The 14,796-nt window shown below is 20.9% G+C and overlaps 4 protein-coding genes across 4 annotated transcripts; 2 read left to right on the plus strand and 2 right to left on the minus strand. All coding sequences in view use genetic code 6, as the record gives it.

Moving 5' to 3' along the window:
• Nucleotides 1-448: 448 nt before the first annotated feature.
• TTHERM_00997730 (AMP-binding enzyme family protein) lies at nt 449-2,988 on the plus strand (the record flags this gene model as incomplete). Its single annotated transcript, XM_001019213.2, has 3 exons — nt 449-2,172; nt 2,524-2,768; nt 2,825-2,988. The coding sequence occupies exons 1-3, from the start codon at nt 512-514 to the stop codon at nt 2,986-2,988; spliced, it is 2,070 nt and encodes a 689-aa protein (XP_001019213.2). The 5' UTR covers nt 449-511.
• A 1,567-nt stretch (nt 2,989-4,555) lies between these two features.
• On the minus strand, nt 4,556-4,897 carry TTHERM_00997740 (hypothetical protein; the record flags this gene model as incomplete). Its single annotated transcript, XM_001019214.2, has 1 exon — nt 4,556-4,897. Exon 1 carries the CDS (start codon nt 4,757-4,759, stop codon nt 4,556-4,558), a length of 204 nt encoding a protein of 67 aa, XP_001019214.2. The 5' UTR covers nt 4,760-4,897.
• Nucleotides 4,898-5,993: 1,096 nt separating this feature from the next.
• TTHERM_00997750 (transmembrane protein, putative) lies at nt 5,994-7,641 on the plus strand (the record flags this gene model as incomplete). The annotated part of the gene is made up of 3 exons (XM_001019215.2): nt 5,994-7,239; nt 7,443-7,558; nt 7,624-7,641. The coding sequence occupies 3 exons, from the start codon at nt 5,994-5,996 to the stop codon at nt 7,639-7,641; spliced, it is 1,380 nt and encodes a 459-aa protein (XP_001019215.2).
• A 1,041-nt stretch (nt 7,642-8,682) lies between these two features.
• On the minus strand, nt 8,683-14,562 carry TTHERM_00997760 (hypothetical protein; the record flags this gene model as incomplete). Its single annotated transcript, XM_001019216.2, has 15 exons — nt 14,398-14,562; nt 14,290-14,298; nt 14,028-14,228; nt 13,818-13,964; nt 13,590-13,697; nt 13,338-13,540; nt 13,123-13,288; nt 12,742-13,062; nt 10,781-12,487; nt 10,263-10,719; nt 9,975-10,126; nt 9,442-9,922; nt 9,060-9,389; nt 8,896-9,004; nt 8,683-8,836 (listed from the first exon to the last, which is right to left on the minus strand). The coding sequence occupies exons 1-15, from the start codon at nt 14,419-14,421 to the stop codon at nt 8,683-8,685; spliced, it is 4,569 nt and encodes a 1,522-aa protein (XP_001019216.2). The 5' UTR covers nt 14,422-14,562.
• Nucleotides 14,563-14,796: the final 234 nt, after the last annotated feature.

The following is a 14,796-nucleotide window of genomic DNA, read 5'->3' on the forward strand; positions in this document are numbered from 1 at the left end:
TTAAACTCTTTCTTAATTATATTAAAGATTTATTAAAATATTAACAATTCACTTAATATTTCCAATTATCTAAATGATCAGACTATTAGTCAATTTAGCTGAAGCAGGAATAATATCATAATTTAAGTAAAATATTCTTTACTATGTAGAGAACATCCGATGATTTATGACTTTTTTCAAAATAGTTTCTCATATTTACATTCAGTTTGCCCTATTACCTTACTAGTTACTTTCATTTAAAAATATTAGCAATTTAATGTAAAAAAGTAAAAAATTAATGGTTTTTAGGTAAAGATTGATAGTAATAACTTGTGGTAAGCTAAAATATAATTTTTAATTGAAATACTAAAGCGCATATGTTACTTAATACATACTGCTATCTTATATTATTAAAAATTTGGGTTGATTTTTCGGTAATATGACAGATATAATAAATAATAAATTAAATAAAAATTGTCAAAATAATTAATTAATTAAGATTAATAAACAATAAATTAACTAATAACTATTAATGGTGTTCTCAAATTTTGATTTGTTTTCATCTACTTTCCAATTTAACGTTGGAAAGTAAAACTTGAAAAAAAGAACTTCTTTAGGAGGAATCTTATCACTTTTAGTTGTTTCAGCAACATTAATTTACTTCATCTATGAGCTTCTTTAGTACTTTAATAACAAAATTGATCCAAAATTTATTTCTTAAAGTTTCATTACAAGCGATCCTATTGATGTGGAATTGCATAATGACTTAATTGGATTTAGATACGAGTATATCTTAAATAAAGATTTAATGGATCTTTAAGAAAAAACAAATAAAACTTACTTAGTATTTATTCCTGTATTCGAGTATGTAGGTGACGATGGCATCGAAATCATTTAAGTGGATTATTCTAGATGCACTAATTCTTTAATCAGTGGTTTCATGTGCTTAGATTTCTCATAAATATAAAACTACACCTTAACATTGAGGTCTTTAAATGATATACATTCTAGAATTAACATATTAATATACAGATGTTAGGATATAGATGATATTAAAACAACTATACCAAATAATTGCGCTGATCCTTTAGAAATATAAAATATGGTAAACAGTCTTGCCTCTGCCTTCCACTTAAAGCTTTACACTTCACAATACAATACAACTTCTACTTAAATCTAAACAAATTATAGAAACTCATATATTAGTTTTTAAGGAGACTAATTTGTTTACAGTATCTTTAAGGCTTAAATTTAAAGGACAAAAGTTTAATAAGGACCCTTTTTTTAGTATACTGAATCATACTAATCTCCTATTTAATATGATTAAATTAACTCAGTTTATGACTATGAAAAATTTAAAATTAAAACTGGCTAAACAAACTTAGTATAAGTCTCAATATAAATGGATGAAATAGTTTAGTATATATAAATACAATATCATTCATTTCCTGAAGTGCTGGCTGTTTGCAATAGCACTTTAGCTCTATTAATGCTTTTTGGAGTTTTTGCAAGATATTTTGCTTCTTAACTCATCAAATAAGATTTTTTCCTTTTGTTTTTACAAAATATGTACTGTGGCACTTATGAAAACATTTTGAAATTAAACAGTATACTGGCCTAAAATGAGCCAATTAATTCTACAATCAAAGAAAATCTTTCATTATCCAAACAGTAAGATTAAAAGCTTGAAGAATTAGAAAATATAAAATCGATTATTGTTCCTAGTTTTTAAAGCACATTCATTGATCATTTACATTAAAAGTAACTCATATCATAGAAGTCATAACTTGAAAAATAGATAAGTAGTGAGTAAAAGGATAATATCTAAAAGGTTAGCAATTAATAAAGTTTTTAGACCACTTAGTTTTTATTTAAGGATAAATTTTAGTAACAAAAATAAAATTTTTAGATCAGTAAAACATAAAATTTTGAATCTACAACAAATCCTTTCATTAATAACAGTAATAATGAAGAAATCAATTCATTTTAACCTTAAAGAAAAACCCAAGGTAAAGATTCATTGGTTAACTCAAATAATTAACTCAATTTTGGACTAGATACAAACATGAGCCCTTACAAATTATAATTAAATTATCCTTAAAGTTAAAAGAAAAATTTTAATTTTCGAAATATCAGCAGCATTTTTAGCAATTCAGTGTTTTAAAAGATTCAAAAAATAATATTTAGTGTTAGGTAATATTTTTTAATTATTAAATTTATTTTCAATAAGAAAAAAACTTCATTTCTATTAATAAAATTTATTGAGTGAAGTATCTTTAAAAATTAAATATCTAAAGTAAAAATTTTGTAAGTTTAGCAGATTTTTAACCGAAAAAAATATAAATTGTTTATTTATTTAATTTACTGTAAGTTTTACAACACCTCTACTTATCCTCTCATATTTAAATTAATAAGAAATCAATAAAATAAACATAATATTTCTAATTTTATTTTCAAAACTTTTGATTTAAAAATTAAATTATTTACAATAGCTTATTAAAAAGATTATAAAAATAATGATTATTTATTTGAAATTTAAAATAGACTATGTAAGAAAAGTGAATATTTGAGCTCAAAAGGTCTAGATATCTAAATGAAAAAATAAATAGAAGATTAGGTAAATTAAAGCATAGATATATTATAGGTATATTAGGACATTATACTCTTAAAGAAAGCTATAATGATTTTGTTTAATGATGAGTAATTAGCAGCTTTAAAATTAGTAGGATTTTCTCCATCTAATTATGATTTTAGTAGCTAAAAATAAACATAAAATAATACCGAAGAAAGTAATTTTTGTAAGTTTAGATTTTAATAAATTTATTAATTTTATTTAAATTTGTAGAAAATGACCTAAATCACTTCCAGAATTAATACTCTATTTACAATTCAGAAGAAAAATGTATACAGTCAATTCAAAAATTTATATTGAGATGTTAAACTCAAGATATATTAAGTAAAATTGATAAAAGAATTTATTCTTCATTAAGCTTATCCTTGATAGATTGAGATAGTATTTAAGTTAAGATGCAAATAAATACCTATAAAATATTCTATAAAGAATTAATATTCTATTCTAACTATTTTAATATGAATGCCAAAATAGTGTATCTACTTAAACTTTTCTCCTAAATAAAAACTAAAAGTTTATAACTAATTAGTGTAATTAATTTAATTCATATCTGTTTTTTATGTATCATAGCTTGTAAATTATAAAAATGTTTTTTTATATTTTAATTAATCAATAAATTTTATAATTCAGATTTTACTTAATCCTTTTATAAAAGTAAAAGGGATTTATTTATTATTTTAAAAATAAATAAAAGCTATTTATTTCAAAATAATTATAAAAATTATTTTTACAACTAAATCAATTTATAAGAAATTCGATCAAGTTTATATAGCTTTTATAATAAATATCTAGTTAATTTAAAACAATTTTCAAAAATGAAATTAATAAGAATGATACTATTAATAAATTTTGAATATCAATTATTTAATAAATCTTTATAGTAAATACTAAAAGTTTATTTTTGAATTGATTAATATTTTTACTTATTTGCTAAATACTTTCAATAAGACTAATTTAAAAATTTCTAATTTTTATTAATGATAAGGTTTTAATATCATTTCAAAGTATGCATAAAAACTTTGATATAAATTTTATTAAATAAAATTATCTGTCTGATAAATGTTCATCAAATTTTATAGCAATAAAAAATAGAAATATTTTATTCATTTTTTTTTTAATAATAAAAGTAAATTTGTAAATTTATGAATTAATCAATAGAAATTCTGGTTTAAAATAATTTTGAAGTATTAATTAAATATTTTTTTCCCAATATAATCCTTTAAATTATTTTTTATTAGCTTAATTTGATAGATGATAGAATTAAATACATCTTTTTTTCTTCTTAAAGTTGTTTTAATAATCCAAATTAATGTTTTATTTAGTGTGAACTCTTTTAATTTCTTAAATATTTAAATATTTATTTATTCATTTTAAATAATAATCTAAAATTAAAATTTACATATTAAATTACAAAATCTTAGATTTTAAAATTGGATGAAAATAATTTTAATAGTAATAAATTTTAAAACTTAAAATATAAAATATTTTTTTATTACAAATATTAATTCAAAATTTTGGTTTTAGGCTTTTAATGCTCTATCCTATGAAATATAATAATAATTTAGCCAATGAATAAATATATTTTTTTTAATATCAATAAAATTGTAATTAATAAATAATTTTCTGATAAAAAAAGAACTAATTACTAATATCATTTTTTAGTGAACAAATATTTACTAAGCAATTACTTTTTGAATAATTTTTTATCTTCTTTTACTAACATTCAACTTTAAAAACGAATAAAAATCTTACTAATTTTATATTTAGTTTTTTTAACTAAAACGGTAAATAAAATGAATGTTTCAAATTTGTATTTCTGTAATAATGCTGCTTTTTTAATCATAATATCATTTTAATTTGAATAATGCAAAACATATAGTATAAAGATTTTTAAAAATTTGCATATCAATCTTTATTATTTTAGTATTAGTAACAATTTGTGTTTCAATAATCTTCATCACAAACATATAATATTGGGTGGCAAGATGTACCCTAGCAGCAAAAATCAAATAATTCTTCAACATCACAATGATCTCCTAACTAAAGACATTAAGGCTATTAAGGTTCATGACTAAATCTTAATTTCTTTCCTAAAGTTGCGCTCATCAACAAAGAAAGTATTAATAAAACAAAGATGTGAAATTTCATTCTATTTATTTATTATTTTTTAGCGTTTTTTATAGTTAATGTTTTATCTTTCAAATAATTATGATTATAATTTTTTTAAATGTATTTATCCTAATATACCCTTCTATTTTTGAATATATTTTTTTGATTTAGTAGCTAATATAAATTTTCAACACTTAATTAAGAAGTTTATATTTATTTATTTAAATAAAAAAAATATTTTATCATAAATTATTAAATATTTAGTTAATCCTTGTTAACTACTTATTATATAAAAGCTAACAATATGTTAGAAACAAATTATTTATATTTTTTATATGATTTGGGATAAAATTTTAGTATTTAAGCAAATTCACTAAATTATTCAATAATGAATTGGCAATCTAAGCAAATTTATTATAAATTCTATTTTAAAATTTAAAAAATTAATAATTTAATATAGTTCATTAAATCTAATATTTTATAATTTTTATAAATTGGCAGTTTTAATATTTTATCTATTGATAAAAAAAATGAATTTTATAATAAAAAAGACTTATTTTTAAGAAGTTTTTAAAGAAGTTATAAAAGGTAGTATCATTTCATTTTCCCTTTATTTAATACAAAAATTTATTTTTAGAAATAATTTTTAAATTTTAAATATTTTTTAATAGAAAATAAATTTTAGTTAACTATTTTTTTAATTTTGTTATGATAAATCTAAATTAATAACAAATAATTAAGAAGAAAGGGTTATTTCATTTTATTATTTGATTTTTTTTACTAAATCTAGCTAATAAAAAAAGACTAAGGATTATTCATACTTTTTAATAAATGCTTAATTCAATCTAAATTTTATAATGGGTGCATTAAATAAAAAAATAGAATGACTACAAATTTCAATTAAATAATAAATTATTTAAATTTAATTGTATTATAATTATTATAACAATTAATGAAAAAGAATAGTTTATTCGACTCATTGTTTATTTTTTTGGTTAATTTATTTATTTACAATTTATAAAAATAATAAATTAATGATTATTTAATAATATTAATAGTTGTTTAAATATTCTTTCAGTTTATTAAGTTAAAAGTTCTACTGCTAAATATACTAACTATCATGAATCTAATTACAAGGATAAAACAATTAGATCTTTTCTCTTCAAATTTTCAATTCAATATGGAATCAAATTAACTAAAAAAGAGAACATTGTTCGGTGCAATATTGTCTTTATTAGTTCTTGGTGTTGCATTTTGCTATTTTATATACCAAATGTATTTGTATGTTGATAATTAAATATAGCCAACATTCAGAGCTTAAAGTTTTATTTAGGAAGACACTAGTGTAGATTTAAATAATAATCTTGTTGGATTTAGATACTTGTATAACTTTAATACAAGCTTAGATTAAGTTTAATCTTCTACTAATACTACCTATTTAGTGTTTGTTCCTTAATTTTAGTTTTTAAATTATGATGACTACGAATTAATTCCACTTGATATTATTGAATGTTAAGATCCTTAACTTGATGGATTTCACTGTTTAGATTTTTCTAAAATTTAGAATTACACTCTCATCTCAGCTTAAAATAATAAAATTTGGTCAAGTATTATAATCTATGCTTACACATGTTAGGATGCAAAAGTAAAGAATATTTAAGTATCAAATAATTGCGCCAGCGAGAATGATATAGATACTATGATTAACAGTGGTGGAAGTGCTTTTTAAATAAAGCTACAAACTTCTTAATACAACATCACTAAAAAGCAAATCTAAACCAACTACAGGAACTAATATATTGATTTTTATTTGAATGAGTTTATAATATCTGACTTCAAAACATAAAAATAAATAACCTAGGTGAAATAAGGACCATTTATATAGGAGGAAACTACATTTTCATCTCCTATTTAGTATTCGATGACAACTCAGTCGTTTGATAGAGCAAACTAAATTTAGCAACTCAACAATACAGCTTTACTTTAAGTTTTTATTGAGATGGATGAAATTGCTTAGTTTTTTTTTATTTCTTATCCAACATTCCCTCAAGTGCTAGCTGTTTGCAATAGCATTCTTGCTCTATTTATGTGTGTAGGTGTTTTGGGTAGAAGTATTTCCTAACAATTGATAAAATAAGATATTTTCTTACTTATCTTACAAAACATACATTAAGGAAAATACCTTGAACTGCTAAAGAAAAATAAACTTATAGCATAAGAAAATTAGAATTAACAATAAGAAAGCTATTAAAAGGATATTCATGAATAAGATTTTATGTAATCCGAAACTTAAGAACCTATAAAAATTCCAGCATTTTTAACTAAATCTAGATAATCTGTAGACTAAAATGCATTAAGTCCTCATCTTCTTCCCTCTATCAATAATTTTGAAAACTCTCAATAAGATGAAATAATTGAAAGTAAAATATAAGAATCTACAATTTAGAGCAATTCAAGATAGCTAAATTCTATAGATTAAAGAGATTAATTTCCTGTACTTGGAAATTAAATAACTTCAAGTGAAAATAATTATCCTTTAATAACATAGTCTTTTTAAAAAGATTAAAGTTTTCTGTTTAATTCTAAATTGAAAAAAAGGGAATCTTAATTTTCTAATAAAATACCACAATTATTTCTAAAATAGACTCAAAAAAAAAATACAATTAATAAAAATAAACCAAAAAATCATGAAAATCTTGAGGATAAATAATTAAAATAATAGTAAAATAAAATATCTATGCCTCCATTAACATAGTCAGAGAGTTTTTTATCTAAAGTGAAACAAATTAAGGATAAAATCTTTTAAAAAAGGATTCATAATTCTTTATTTGGATTTAGGTAAATTATTAAAAAAAAACATTTCAATATTTGTATTAATTCTATATTTTCAATTTCATCAATAGGTTTTGGAAAAAGAATGAGTATTTTAAATCATTAGAACTCAATCATTCATTTTTTTAAAACATGGAGAGTGATGTTTAATAGAACTTAAATATTTTTCATCTGTACAAATAAATCATTGTATTGTAAAAAGCATTAATGGTTTTATTAACTCCTGATTAATTTGCTGCAATAAAACTTATGGGTTGCTCTGAGAAGCTTTCTACTTTATTATTGAATAATAAAAAAGAAAAATTGTGTAAAATTTTTAATTTATTGAAAAAATAAAATAAATTTTTTAAATATTAAAAAGCTTAAAAAATTTAAATGAGTCATTTTGAAGAGTAATTTGTAAGCTAATTCTATGAAGATGAAGAGCAAAAACAGATAAACAATTTTTTTTAACGGTGCCAAAATAAAAAGAATGTATGTGAATTAGACAATAGAATATATCATTCTATAATAAAATGTTATTCAAGTTAATGATTTTTGTGGATATAAATAAATGCACTTAAAATTTAATCGAAAAAATTCTATCAAATTGAAATTTTTAATTATAAAAAAATTATTCATCAAATTTAAATGAGTCATTTTGAAGAGTAATTTTTAAGCTAATTCTATGAAGATGAAGAGCAAAAACAAATAAACAATTTTTTTTAACGGTGCGAAATTAAAAAGAATGTATGTGAATTAGACAATAGAATATATCATTCGATAATAAAATGTTATTCAAGTTAATGATTTTTGTGGATATAAATAAATGCACTTAAAATTTAATCGAAAAAATTCTATCAAATTGAAATTTTTAATTATAAAAAAATTATTCATCAAAATTAAAATCAATTTAAAAATAATTTTTATTTATTTAAATGTCAAAAATAAATTCTTAAAAATTAATTTCTGTAAAAAAAATTCTAGATTAAAAAATATTGGTTTTATTTAGTTTAATTATTCAGGATTTATATAAATTTAAGTTATAAAACACATTAGAGTTATTTTAAACTCTAAAAAACTTCTTAAAATTATTTTTAAATAAAATTATATGTCTTAGATATTTTAAATTATCTTCTACTACTATGAGTTCAAAGATCATATTATTCAAAATCTTCATTTTAAGAATTAAGTCTTTGTTATTTAAGTGTTATAATGTCTGAATCAAGATTTTGGTTCAAATTTTATAGCCTTCTTTCGATATTTAATTTTAAAGCAGATGTGTTAGATTTCATTGATCTTACTCTTTTTTATCATAAAAAATAGTTAAAAATAAATGGATAAACATAAGAAATTAGGTTTACTCCTTTTGTATGCTATCAATAATTAAATTCTATTATGGAAATTTTTAAGTTTATTAGCTATTTTAAGAGTTTTGTGCTAAGTAATTTTAAATTTAATAGTGCTAGGTTTCTATTATAAATAAAATGTTAAATATTTTTTATTTTTACTAAAAAATAAAATATACGATTGAGCTAAGGTTAAGATTTTAAATAAAAGTTAGATGTTTCTGCTTTATTTTCAAATTAAGATGGTGATGTAATTGATATTCTTTTCGAAGTTTGTGCTTTTTAGGTCTGTGGGAGAACATAAACATGCTCTTCTTTTTATTATGACTTTTCTCTTCTGCTTGTTAAATAGCTCTTTAAAGGAGAAATATCTTGTCTTCTAGGTCTTAGGAAATCTTGAATGTTAACAAATTACTGTTGCAACTATCTTTCATCAATGCTTTGAATTGCTCTTGAAGATACATAGTTGTTGTTAATAGCACTTTCATAAGTATATTCTGCTTTTGGGGCTTTTAATTAAATCAAAGTATTTTCTAATAAATTTTTTATAATAAAATATACTTTATATTGGAGTAGAAACTTATGCCAATGTTTCATAGTTTGGTTGCTAAATGGAATCGTATTGATTATTTTAATTTACTTTGAACTAGTTTGCATTAAAATTTTGATAAAATTTATTTGCTGTACTATTGTTACTTCCTACTTAATTAGTATTTATATTATTAGGATTATTATTATTGCTTAGATTATCTATAAATTAGATAGTTTATTTATGCTGCTCTACTACCATTAATTCAACCTGATACTCTAATCTTCTTAAATCATTCTTCAAATCTAAAATTTCATTTTCTTATCTGTGATTTTTCTCTTTTAAAACAATATTTTCAGTATCCAAGTTATTCTTTTCCTCTTTTAATTCAAGTAATTTATTTTCATAAATCGCACTGCTTTCTTCAATTAACTTAAGACATTCTTCTATCTTTTATTTATACTGATCTCTTTCGTCTTCAAAGCTTGAAATAACCCTAAGCAAGTCTTAATTCTATTAAAAAAATTATATTAATTTATTTTAATATTTATCAATTAATTAAAACCTCATTTTTTTAATTTTAAGATAGTATTTCTGCAGATGTGCATCTTTCTTCTAGCTCTACTTTAAGCTATTCTAATTTGGCAATATAATTATCTTAAGAAGCGTTTTTAATAGATAATGCTCCATATTATTCTTTGTATCCTCTTTCTTTAACTAATTTTACATTTTTTAATTTTATAGAAAATATTAATTTTAGTAATTTTCATTCAATTCAATTTTAAGAATTATTTTAAAGAAAAATTAAAAGCTTTAATTTTCTTAAAATTTTGTAAACATGAACAAAACTTACTTTCAAAATCAGATTGCATTTATTAAATGTTCATATTGAGTTGAGAATATTACTCCTTCAAATCAAATATCATTTACTCATACTTAGAAGATTTATTGACAAGTTCATTGTCTAAAATATTTAGCTTTTTCAGAAGTTCTTTATTTTCTGTTGAAGTAATCATGTGTTCGGTTTATAAATTTTCAATTTATTCATTTTTTTAAGAAATATTTAACTTTAATTCTTGAATAAACATATCCTTTTCAGTAATTTCAGATTTCAAAAAATCTATGTTTTAACTGAGAATATCTAGTTTGTTAATATAATCAATTTATTTATTATCAGCTTCGTTAGCATATCTCATATTTTAGTTGCATGCATCCTGTAGACTCTTAAGCATAAGCTCCTATTCAATGATTTTTCTTTTAAATTACTATATATTATTGTCCTTTATTCCCAAAATCAAGTAATGAAATACCTTTAAAAAAAAAAATATTTTTATAAATATTTACAAGCTTTTTAAATTTAATTTAATTTACTCTTTATTTATGATAAAATTCAGCTTTACTTAGCAATCTTTGTTATCTTTTTTATTTAGCAACATAAACTTTCCAGAATTAGAAAGCTTTTTAAAAATTTTAATTTAATTTAAAAACCTTTTGGCTTTTTAAAGCAATGCTCTTTGCCTTTCTGTTAGCTTACCTATCAGCCTTCTTTTTCATAATGTTCAAGTATTTTGATTATATCTTTAATTCTATTTTCTTGACTCTTTCTTTCTATATCTTTTACTCCTATAAATACTACTTAACTCCTTTGAAGTATTTTTACAGAATTTATTAATTTTTTTCTGAAATAATTTAGTTAGCCCTTTTTTCTATTTTTTTATTATTGGAAACATTCATTTTTAATGATTTTATCACTTTAATAATAAGTTTATGATCGATTTTAGATTATAAGGATAACTACTTTGCAATTTTATTCTCTCTTATTGTCTTGGCTTAGCATAGTGCCTTAAAGTATTTTATTTTTAATTAAAAGTTGTATTTACTGCTAAATGTTTTCTTTTTAACATATATCTTATGATAGTCATCTTTCCATCTCCATAACAACTTTTATAAAAATTTTTTTTGTTTTCTCTAAGCAGCTAATTCAGCTTTTTGCTCATTTTGAAGTCTAACTGTTCTTAAAATAGTCCATCTGTAGAACGATTTTTAAAGTATTTTAGAATTAAAGTGAATTAAACTCTTTTTAGATTTTTCCTTCATAGGTAAAACATTCTATTTAATGTAATTTTTCCAAAAAAATAAAACGACTTTCTTTTTGTAATTTGTGTAATGATTTTAAGCCTGTCGATTTATAGCATTAAGCTCTTTTTTGTTAACGATGTTATATTTTTAATAAAATAACTTAATTAGTTAAAAAGCAACTTTTTTTAACTTTTTTTAGTGAAATTTTACAGCGACAGAATCTTAAACTTTTAATTTTTTTGAACCTCTAGCAAAATCTTTTATTTTACAATATGTTTCTAATTCTATTCTTTTTTGTTATTTCAGTTTAAATTTTTAAATATTTTTACTGAATGCAGCATTATTTTTCCATTATTTGAAAAACGTTGTTACTATTTAGTTATTCTAAACAGCTTATTAATGCTTTACACGTTATCCTTTAATGGTGAATTCTATCCATTTTTTAAACAAAAATGCTCCTTAATTGTGCATAAATTTATTCTCAATTTTTTGCTAAAAGGAATTAACCTTTTTAGTTTATTAAGTAGCAAATTTTAGGCAATTAAGGCCGAACTATAAAACTCGTTTATTATAATAATCTCTAGCAAATGATTCTTTTTCATCTAGAAATTCTTGATATTAAAACGCAGCATTCATGCTTTAAATAATTTATTCAGATTTATCTAAGTTACTTTTGCATCTCTCCATTTCATAATTTTGAAATATGAGAACGTTTAGCTTTTATTTAGTGTCTTTTAATGATTATTCCATGGCTTTCATTTATTCTTAACAGTTTTTAATTTATTCTTCTTTAAATAAGACTTAGTTTTATAAATCTGAATTAATATTATCAGCCTATTTGCATTAGTCGTTTATTTCAACTCTTAAACGTTAATTTGTTTCTTCAAGTTTAACATATTCAGCAATTTTAGCATTAAGAGACTCACTCAACTAACATATTAAAGTATCTTTATCACTATTTCTTAGTTTTAGACAATTTGATGGATGATTTGCGAATTCCTTTTGTTAAAATTAATAAATAATAAATTTTATTTTTTAAATGGATAAATATTTTTTCAGATAATTTTAATTAGTTTATTTATCAAAATTAACTTAAAAAATTGTTTAAATATTTTTGATTAATCCTTTCAATTTTATTTCATCCATTTCTTTTAAACGAATGAATATCTTTTGATTTTTTTAGTTTTTTAAGATCTTATTAATTATACATTTTAATTAAGGAAAATAGCAATGTGTTAGAAAATAAATATTACTGTTAATTTAGTAAATTTGTTCATGGTATTTAGAGAGTTGTTAATTCTAGAAGTTGAAAAATATGATTGAGAACTTGTTTAATGCTGTAATTTTTAGTTTGAGCTATTCAACTGTCTCCTGCTCTAGTTTCCCCCATTGCTCATAATACTTAAATTCATTTAAGAATTATTTGTGTTAAATGTATGATGAATATTCTTATTTTAATATGTTTATTCTATATTCTCTTAGTTTTATTAAGGCACTCCTATTTTCTTATGTGAGCTACTCCTTAATAGTGAACTACTATTGCTCTTATTAAGCTGTGATTTCTTTGATGCACTCTAATTATTAATATATTTATTGCTTTATTATTATAGTTCCTAAAAATTTTAATTTCATACCATTGACCTTGAAGATTTATATACATTTTATGAATGAGGAGCTAATTTTTATTTAAAAAATTCATTATTTTATTCTTAGATAATTTATTCTATTTTATCAATTAATTCTAGTTTCTTATCAATTTGCTTTTAACGAAGTTGTTCAAATGCCTCATTTAAGCTATCACTTATTTTAATAATAATTAAGCTTTTATTTAAACATTTTTTGATATTACATGCTTTAAGGTTCGCTAAGAAGTAGATGGGCATCATTAAGAAGGGAAATTTTAAATTAAACGCAAATATCAGGATCTTAATTATCAAATATTCTCTGCAACTTAAAATATCTCTAGTATTTTTCAATACAAAAAGGTGGTGTATCTAGATTAAAATTGTATTCAGTTTTGAGCTCTGAGTGTAGTCTTATCTTTTTTAGAGCCTATTTTAAATAAATAATTTTATTTTCAGTAAAAATTTAATAACCTTACATCATTTAACTGTATTAATTCAATATAGTTTTTTAAAAGAACATCCAACATTTGATCTTATTATTTTAAGCTTTCTTCACTTTCCTTCTTTAAGCTTTCACTTATTTTCTATCATATTAAAATTTCTTTACTATTGAGTCATATATTTTTAAATTGAGGAATATATCATAGAATAATAAATAAGTTTTATTTATAATTTTAAGAAAACATCAAAATTTGGTTAATTACAGCACCATCCAAAAATTATAGGTTTGGCAATAAAGTGATAATTGTGTAAACATAATTTATTTAATCTTTTATAGGGTTATCTTCAAGTGAAAGCCATCTCAATTGTTATAGATCTTTGAGGAAGAGTAGGTTTTCAAGATTAAGAATCTAAAGTTGTTAAACGATGAATAAATTTATATCAAACAGACTAGCATATCAAATATAATTTACATTGTTGGTTGCCAGATTTAAATGAACAAGCTTTTAAAATTATGTAACTCCTTTAATAGAAGTTAAAATGTTTCCCCTTAAGTCTAAAGATTCTACAGCATGATATTTCTTTGGTACATTATCAATAACAGATATGTTTTTGAAAGATAGATTTATTAAATTAGAATCTTTCTAAGGAAATGATTTAAGTGCTTCAGATAGCTAATTTTAAAAAATTATTTTTATCAAATGGCTAATGTGTTTCATATATAAAATTTATTACTTTATATTCCTATTTGCATTTTTAAAAAGTATAATTAATAATAATACTTGGCTAAATTAGTTTTTAAAATCTTAAATTTAAAATAAAATTAAAATATTTTAGCATTACTTTTAAGCGTTATCCCTTTTTCATCTATCTGATATTTATTGATAAATCGAAACTTAAATATTTTCCTTTAATCTAAAAATTAAAATATCCTTTTTTCTTAGTATTAACTAAATAATATTGTTTGACCTACTTGCTACTTATTTAGAAATAATATAAAGTTTTTAGTATTTACAAATTCTATAAAAAGCTTTAATCAATTAATTTCTTTATTTTTATTTTATTGAATTCAAAAGATATGTTTCAAATTCAAAGCACTGTAATAAATATCAAACTATTTTTTCATTATCAATATCAATAGTGAACTGGATAAAAATTTTTAAAAATTTACTGAAGTCCTTTATATATTTTATCATTTATTTACTGCACATTTATTTTTGAGTTAAATAAAAACATAAACAT

This window comes from Tetrahymena thermophila (genome assembly GCF_000189635.1).
Source record: "Tetrahymena thermophila SB210 genomic scaffold scf_8254589, whole genome shotgun sequence".
NCBI lineage: Eukaryota > Ciliophora > Oligohymenophorea > Hymenostomatida > Tetrahymenidae > Tetrahymena > Tetrahymena thermophila.